We start from the raw sequence: 8,896 nt of genomic DNA, 5'->3' as shown, positions 1-8,896 counted from the left end.
CATTTATCACATTTGTTATTTGTTTAACTCCTATCTATAAAATATAAGTTCTCAAGTTACCTTTCAGGAATTATTTTTTTTTTTTTTTTTTAAGAATTAGTGTAGTTATTATTCATTATTAATTGCATTATTATTATTATCTTAATTTTGTTTACTTATTAATTTATGTAATGCATTGATATTAATGGATTGGAATAAAACAATTTCTCAAGTAGTTTCTGTTCTTTCAAGTCTGTGGTTTGATGTTCTCAGTTCAGGTTTTGCCATGTTCCAATTTGACCCGAGCAAGTTTCCTGTGAGCGGACGCAAACAGAGAAACAGTTACCGGTACTATCATTTCATGTGGCTGTTTTTAGATGTAGACAAGACTGTAGATATGCTCTCAGAATAAGATGGGCTTTTGAGACATCATTTTTAGATATGGTACTCATTGTTTACCAAACCACTTACAGTTTTCCACTTACTACTTTTCTTGAGAATGACATAACACATTGCTGTTTATTCCCAGGCCTGTATATATCGGCTCTTCATCAACATAACAGTTTCTCTTGATTTAAATATTAACAAAGTTTCATGTAAACAGTTAAAAATAAAACCAAATTGAGAGCCACCGTTGCTGTTTTGCATAAACTTGTTAAACAAGAAATATTTTTAATAATTAAGCTGTGCACAGTTGTAAAATTTGCAAGAAACCTTATATGGATACTGTATGTCAGGTAAATTAGGATTTACTACTGTTCTGTTTATTTTTGATTTTTTTAAGAAATTAAAACTAATCAATACTTACATTTATAATGTTCATCAAAGAATCCTGATCCTTAAAAAATATTAGGCAGCACAGCTGTTTACAACAATGATAATAATCATGGATAACAATATCAGCATATAAGAATGATTTCTGAAGGATCGTGTGCCAGAGGACAGGAGTAATGACAGTTCTCCTCACTGGAATACATTACATTTCACAATATTACTGTTTTTACTGTATTTTCAATCAAATAAATGCAGCCTTGGTGAGCATCTCGGACACGAGTTAACGTGCTCAAACCTTGCACAACATTACTGCTTGCATGCATGCTTGTTTTTGCATGCAGATCAAGGCCGATATCACCCTGGCACACATTGTGGTGTCAACTAAAACAATCAATAATTCATACAGCCTTAATTTTTGGTCCTCATTCTCATTGCTTTGTTGACAAGGGTGTGTCTTGTGCTTTATCATCTTTATAGTGTTTGTATGCATGTTTAAGAGATCAGTTACATAAAGTCACGTAAGGCTGAATGATAAGTGTCTGCAGACACATCTTCTCACCAGTCTAGACTGAACCTATTTGAGCTGAGATGTATCTAGTGTGGGGGTTTTTTGGGGGAAGATCACGGTACAGAATCCAGTTATCAGCTCCTATAGCAGCTTTTTGCTCTGATAAAATGCATGTGTGAATTTCTGAGGGTAAATTTGAATGTGGTTGACATCACACTTGAGGCGAACCATCCATCTGGTGAAGAAACCACTGCAACAGTGTAAGTCTAATAAAAGTCAAGAAAAAGCGCGGCAGGCATTTACCTCAGACAGGAAGTTGCTGTTGTCTTCGCGCTTCAAAAATCGGCTTCTTGGAAATTAGTCTTTCCTCTGGGTAAATAGACTTCATACTTCAGTGCTTCCACAACATGTTGAATTTTAAAATGTGGAATTTAAAGTAAGATACTCTTTTTAGTGTCAGACATGACTGTTTGTTTCTCAGGTGTTTCAGAAACACTAGCTGAAACAAAACAATTATCAAGATTTCTTTCATTTTGTCTTTCACATCTTGTAAGAAGGCAATCACTATTACCGTTGCTGCTCATAGAACAAACCTCGAATTCTAAAAATTAAACCACGACATGTATCTGATCCCCACTTGATACATCGTCATTATTATTAAACTAATAATCTCTCCATCAAAAACACCTGCAGTCAAATTTTCACCAAAACATGTCGTGAGAGCTGTTTATTTTTTTTTGGCCACAATTAATAAGCACTTTTAGATTTCCTTAATATTTTTGTGGAGGCTTGGCTGCCCCCTGCTGTCAGTGATTTTATAAAAAAATTACTACAGAACAGTTAATTAGGATAAAATTATTATTATATATTTGTATCACATCCAGAGCCCACCCCAACTGTCATTAATGGAATATGGAATTAATGTCACAATCTTAAATGTGTAATGTAATGATCCTAAAAATACCTTTTCTTTATGCTAATTGCTAAATATATATATATATATATATATATATATATATATATATTTATTTTTTTCGTGATTCTGGGAATTACAACCCTTTCATTCATCCATCAATTGAAATAAAAATAGTGGTTATTATTTGTAACTACGGTAAAACTGTAAACTGTGATTAATTATTTTTCCATTTATGTTTCTGCTTTTTCATTACTGTTTTTCTTTTCTGCTGTATCACAGGTAGTCCAGGTCGTTCCCTCACTGTCTTCACAAACCCTGATGTTTATAACACCACCACGCTGTTGCTTAGCAACGATGAGGGCACTTTATTCGTCGGAGCACGTGATACCATTCTCTCAATTGATGTCAGTCAGACTGACAATATGACCATAAAGGAGAAGGTCAGTGTGATTTTGATTTAGTACATGATTAGCTGAAGAATTAAAGGTTCACTATGTCAGCACAACAAATCAGACTAATGGAAACATAAAAAAAAATATTATACATTTATATATATATTATAAATATTTCATAAATGGATCGTCCCTGGATGCTGATTGGTCAATATACAGCATTCCATCTCCTTTATATTTCAAGATAAAGGAACAGCTCCCATAGCCGATGATTATTTATGTTGCATAGCAACCTAATTTTGTCATGTCAGGGGCTTCAGTGATTTAAATAAAATGTATGTCCTTGATTTTTATTTTATATAATATTTTATACATGTTATAAAAACAATCAGGCTTATTGCTTATAGCTGATCACAAAATAAATTAGCTTTTTTCCTAAAAAAAAAAAAGATTTATTAAATAAATGATCTAACATTTATGTGTAAGCATAAATTCATGTTTAGATAATCAATGTGCTTCTAATCTAATTGTATTTCATTTAAATTTATTTAACTGTTTTAGGAAGTTAAAAATTAAATTTTGTATATACCGGTAGTCTAAGAATGTACGTATATAACTGTGTAGTGTGTATACATTATTTATAGTTTTGTTTTTTACAATTTTTGGGTTGTTTATGTTTGTTTTCTTGTTTAACAGTTTATTAAAATGTAAAATAAAAATAAATCAGCTTTCTTTGAGCTATGGTATATGCATGTGATAAATCTGACCTCGTTATTACACTTACATTTTAGCTGGACTGGTCTCCCTCAGAAAAAGACCTCAATGATTGTTCCATGAAAGGCAAAATGAAGGTATGGGAAACCAACCACTTTAAGTGCTAAACAGTCTAACCCTTATGTTAAACTGGGCAAATATCTGTCTTCATAAGCTGGCCTTTAACTTAACTCCCCCATTCACCCTCAGATGGATTGTCATAACTTTGTGAGGGTTTTGCAAGAGCTGAACTCCACCCATATGTACGCCTGTGGAACGTTTGCCTTCAGCCCCCGCTGCATCTACATCGTAAGTCAGACTGCATCCGTCTTTTCACAGTTTATTTTGTCCTCTGTTCTTGTAAGCATAATGTAAACACAAAACTGATGACCGCTAATACGTCTGGAAAAAAAGGCGGTCTAGGGCTAATAAATATAAATAATTATGTAATATTTATAAAATAATTGTTTCATGATTATTTACGGTTATTAGCCCTAGAAAGCCTTTTTTTTTCTTTCAGACGTATCAGCGTTCATTTGTTTTGTGTGAATATAGTCATACATTCATTATTCATTTATTTTACCATGGTAACTTCACAACCATTTCGAAAATTCTGTGCGACTGTCACAAGGGCCAAAATGCAACAATCGTTTGTGCATGTGAAAAGTTGGCTTTATTGTCTGAAGAGCCATGATTATGTAGTATCCTTTCATATGAGTCACATCAATGTCTGTGCACTGACCTCTATTGAGTTAAGCGTCAATCTACAGCCTTAGCCTCAGCATCAGTCACATGACATATTAGGATATTGCATAACCCTGCTGTCACTGTGCATGTTGAATTACTCCTTGCTTTATAGTTAAAGATTTTATTAGTTTGCAACATGTTTCGAGCTTTTATGGTATTATACACCTTTAAGATGGAACCTTGCGTGACTGTCCTTCACACACCATTGAGCATTCTTCGATCCTGTCATGCGAACGCAGTGGTCTCAGTGCTTCTTCCTCACTCAGTGCTTTCATGAGTGTGAGAGGAAGAAGATCTGTGTGTGTGTGTATCAGGGGAGATATGCATGCCAAATAGCAAGCCTGAAAGCACCACAGCCAGTGATTGAAAGCACCACAGCCTGTGAATTATTACTGTTGTCAATGTCTTTTCATATAAAATTTTAACAAAATCAGCAAGGCAAAAGTGTGGTGTACAAATTGCCCTAATCTAATTTCCTCAAGTTTAATTCATTACATTTATATAGCGCTTTTCTCGGCACTCAAAGTGCTTTACATAGAAGGGGGAATCTCCTCAACCACCACCAATGTGCAGCATCCACCTGGATGATGCGACGGCAGCCATATTGCGCCAGAACTCCCACCACACACCAGCTTACTGGTGGAGAGGAGACAGTGATGAAGCCAATTAGTGTATATATATATATATGGGGATGATTAGGAGGCCATGATAGACAGAGGCCAATGGGCGACAGAGGCCAATGGGCAAATTTGGCCCATTGGTCTGGGTTTTTTTGGTACTCAACCCTTAGTTTCAGTGGGCATCCAGTCTTGGGCTACAGGGTGATATGGCTGCTGGTAAAAAAATGTAAATGCTGGTAAAAGGTTTATCAGTGTATTAATACACGTATGCTTTATGTGCTCCCCTTCACAGGATTCAAAGACATTCGCCATGGCTACAATCCCCAGTGGTAAGCCTGAGGAAGGCAGAGGTCGTTGCCCTTACGACCCGTACCAGAAGAACACTGCCATAACTGTGGGTAAGAATCCCTCCACTGCCATGAGCATAAAGAGATGGCATAGGTTATCTGGCTTGTTTCACACAACATACCTAAGAGATTATTTAAATGTTGAGCAAACAAGCTCATTGGATGCATAATCAGCAGAAGCCAATCCGCTTGTGCTGTGTAGTAAATTATGTGATTGCCTATGACATCTAGAGACTAAACGAACTTTTGCAGTTTTGCAATGAACTTGTATGATAGTCAGCAAACTCGATTATATTATAAACTATCGTCTTATTCTCAGAGGTTTTTGGTCCAATAACTAATACCTCTGTTTAGTCAGAATTGAGAAAAGAAAATCATCCAGTCTTTGATATAACAAATACAACCTGCTTGGCTCAGGTTTGAAGGAAATATAAAGCTGAGTTTCAGATGCATAACAGTGGTAACTAATGCCTTGTTTCCCCCAAGGAGATCATATAAAAGGAGAAAAGTAAAGGACCAAATACTGAGCCCTGTGGCACTCCATACTTGACTTTTTTGGTCTGACACTTTTTGTATTAGTAAATTATTAAAAATATTTAAAACTCCTGATAATAATTTTATGGATGTTATTAAAGGAAATACTTAAAGGCGCACTGTGTAATATTTAGGAGGATCTGTTGACAGAAATCCAATATAATATTCATAACTATGTTTTCAGTGGTGTATAAAGACATTACATAATGAACCGTTATGTTTTTATTACCTTAGAATGAGCCATTTCTATCTACATACACCACGGGTCGTTAAGTCTCCATTTTGCGCAGTCATGTTTCTACAGTAGCCTTAAACTACTACAGAGCGTTTCTTCACTATGTTGTTCTCCGTGCAAAAAAGCTAGCTAAAGTCAGTGAATAAAACACTGACATAATGATGAACAAGTAACAATAATATTCACAATGACATTGTTTTACTGATGAATTAATTAAACACAATTTCTTCATTTATCTTTGTAAAGAAACCTCATTGCTTAACTGGCCACTCTCTGCTGCCTCAGACGACGACATCTTTTCCTGCCGGCCACTGTAACTTCTGTTGGTTGCGATTTGCAACCTCACCATTAAATGCCGCTAAAATTTACACACTGCACCTTTAAAGTAGCAACCCAGAAAATACTCTATTTTCCATATAGAGAATCAGCTCCCTTATGTTGCAAAAACAATGTCAGTGTGAAAGTACAACACAACTATTGTACTTATTACTGATGCTTCTCCTTCATGTTACTTATGTGTGTGGTGTGAAATTGGCCTTGCCGTAATGAAGAATAGATTGAACAAGAGAGAGAGAGGCAGATTTCTCTCAGTGAACACACTGTTAATCCTCTTGCTCTTAAATCCTAGTCCTGATCTACTTATTTTGGGTGGTTGACATGTGACTTCAGACATGAGACCTGAGAATGTTCACTTCACATTTACCACCTCATCAATCTGACAGGCCTACAGCCTGTTTAAAGCCATGCATGAACCCCAGTTGGCAGACACTCTGTTGTTTGTTGTGTGCATATACAGTATACTGTTAAAAATAAAGGTTCTTTACTATCATCTATAGATTCCAATAGCATCCATTACACTAAAGGTTCTTTATAGTACAAAAATATCCTTCTGATTATGAATAATAAATGTTCTTCATAATAATAAAAAATCGTTCTTTTAAGAACTATTCACTGAAAGGTTCATTGTGGACGGCAAAATTGTTTCTTTTATGGCATCACTATGAAACCACTCACTTAAAACCTTTAACTATGGAAATTTAAGTTTATTTAATTTGTGATGTCTCTCTTGTCTTATTTATTTTATATCTGACTTTTCTATTTGTAAATGTGAGGCTGTAGGTGCCACAACATTTTAAAAGCACAAACACAAACATTTAAATTTTGCCAAACCTGTATTGAAACTAATGAATAGATGTTTGGCAGAATATCCAAGCAATTGTTTTCCACACAAGGAAAGTGGAAGAACACCCCTATCCAAAAAGCATCATAAAAGTCCATACAACTGTCCAAAACCACAAATGAGATCTTGTATTTTAAGCTAATACATTTAGCTTGATGGTAATGACTGAAATTATGAACGCTTGGGTAAGATAAATATGCTTGTGTGTATTTGTATGTGGTTTAGCACAATAAAACGGGTCTTTATGTTTCAGATGGAGAACTGTACACTGGAACAGTGGCAGACTACAGGGGAACTCGACCTGTCATTTCACGCCACTTGAGCGAGGGCAGCCATGTTGATCTGAAACTGGATGATACGCTTGGCTGGTTAGAAGGTAAGAAAACTTTGTTTTTAATGCTGCCACAAAAGCAAAGATAGGGAGAGATTTGACTGATTCCGCTTTGCTTCGATTTATAACTACACTGCTTTCTTTTTCACACACAATTCCAGATCCTACTTTCATACGCTCCACGTATGCTCCCAGTGAGGAGAAGGTTTATTTCTTCTTCAGTGAGACTGGAAAAGAGTACGACTTCATTGAGAAGTTTACAGTGTCTCGCGTTGCCCAAGTTTGCACAGTAAGTATTGATTGTTGATTGTATTTCTTGTGTATGTGAGCATGTTTATAGCTTTTTAGCTATCACGTTTACAGATTCATCAAACACATATGAAAGATTAGTTTCATTTGAGATGGGTTTTATTAAAAATGTCATTCTCAGTATGTGTTCATCTCTCTTTAGAGTGATGTGGGTGGGCAGCGTACTCTTCAGAAACGCTGGACCACCTTTGCCAAGGCTCAGCTACTATGTCAAGCTGCCCAAGAGCTGCCATACAACATCCTACAGGACATTGTCAGCCTTCCGCCACCGGAGGGCGCGTCTGAGGACGAAACCCTATTCTATGGGATTTTCAGTTCTCAGTGGTGAGGAAACATGCTTTATTATTCTGAGTTGTTTTTTTGTTTTTTTCCCATATTTGAAAGTAGTGAGGATTTATTTTATAATTTGCCATTTTGCTTAAAATACTTACCTCAGTTTTTTTGTTGTTGTTTTTTAGGCGAGTAAACTTGGGTCGCTCAGCCGTGTGTGCGTTCAGCCTCAAAGACATTAAAAATGTGTTTACAGGACGTTACAAGGTTCTGAATCGGGACACTTTGAAATGGAGCACACGGGTACAGGAGCAAATGGCAAACCCTGGAGAGGTTAGTGTCATAAGAGTCCCCTGAAAGGCCCCTTTGTTTTATTATTTTAATTTAGTTTACACCGTTCAGAAGTTTAGGGTCATGTGATTCTGAAGACATGAGTAATGATGCTAAAAATTCAGCTTTGCCATCTCAGGAATTAATACATTTTTGAAATATATTAAAATAGAAAACAGTTATTTTAAATTGTAATAGTATTGCACACTATTATGTTCTTTACTGTATTTTTCATCACATAAATGCCGCCTTGGTGAGCATAAGAGACTTCTTTCAAAAACATTAAAATCATACTGAGCCCAAACTATATTTTATTTTATTTTACTAACCAAATTCTCTTCTTTTGTTTTCTTATGCCCTTAAATCAAACCATTAATATTTCTCTGCTGTTTATCTATGCAGTGTGGCCTCCATAATGCATCGGACAACACTCTGCGCTTTGTTAAGGACAACTTCCTGGCTGATAAAAGTGTTGCACCGGTCAATCAGGGCCTGACAATAGTGTCACCTGATAAGAGCTACAGCAACATCGCAGCTCAGAGAGTGCGTGGAGCACGCGGCAGAGATTACACTGTGCTTTACTTGCTCACGGGTAAATATTGGTCAATATCATTGTCACCATCAAAAATCACAATTAGACTTATAGTGGAGATGTTTTTCTTTGTTGATTG

At 35.9% G+C, this 8,896-nt stretch overlaps 1 protein-coding gene across 8 annotated transcripts in view; it reads left to right on the top strand.

Annotated features, from left to right (window-relative positions):
- Positions 1–8,896, top strand: part of sema4ab (sema domain, immunoglobulin domain (Ig), transmembrane domain (TM) and short cytoplasmic domain, (semaphorin) 4Ab) — a 52,915-nt gene that overhangs the window by 39,173 nt on the left and 4,846 nt on the right. For all 8 annotated transcript variants that reach the window (XM_079591464.1, XM_079591469.1, XM_079591468.1 and 5 more), the window contains 9 exons: positions 2,457–2,617; positions 3,361–3,420; positions 3,533–3,631; positions 4,982–5,087; positions 7,239–7,361; positions 7,478–7,605; positions 7,768–7,949; positions 8,084–8,228; positions 8,628–8,817. In XM_079591464.1, the coding sequence (XP_079447590.1) occupies positions 2,457–2,617; positions 3,361–3,420; positions 3,533–3,631; positions 4,982–5,087; positions 7,239–7,361; positions 7,478–7,605; positions 7,768–7,949; positions 8,084–8,228; positions 8,628–8,817 (1,194 nt within the window). The remainder of the gene's footprint in view (positions 1–2,456; positions 2,618–3,360; positions 3,421–3,532; positions 3,632–4,981; positions 5,088–7,238; positions 7,362–7,477; positions 7,606–7,767; positions 7,950–8,083; positions 8,229–8,627; positions 8,818–8,896) is intronic.

The sequence above is a fragment of the Phoxinus phoxinus genome (assembly GCF_949152265.1).
Source record: "Phoxinus phoxinus genome assembly, chromosome: 19".
Taxonomy (NCBI): domain Eukaryota; kingdom Metazoa; phylum Chordata; class Actinopteri; order Cypriniformes; family Leuciscidae; genus Phoxinus; species Phoxinus phoxinus.
The sequence above is the reverse complement of the archived record's forward strand: the minus strand, read 5'-3'. Positions and strand labels throughout refer to the sequence as shown.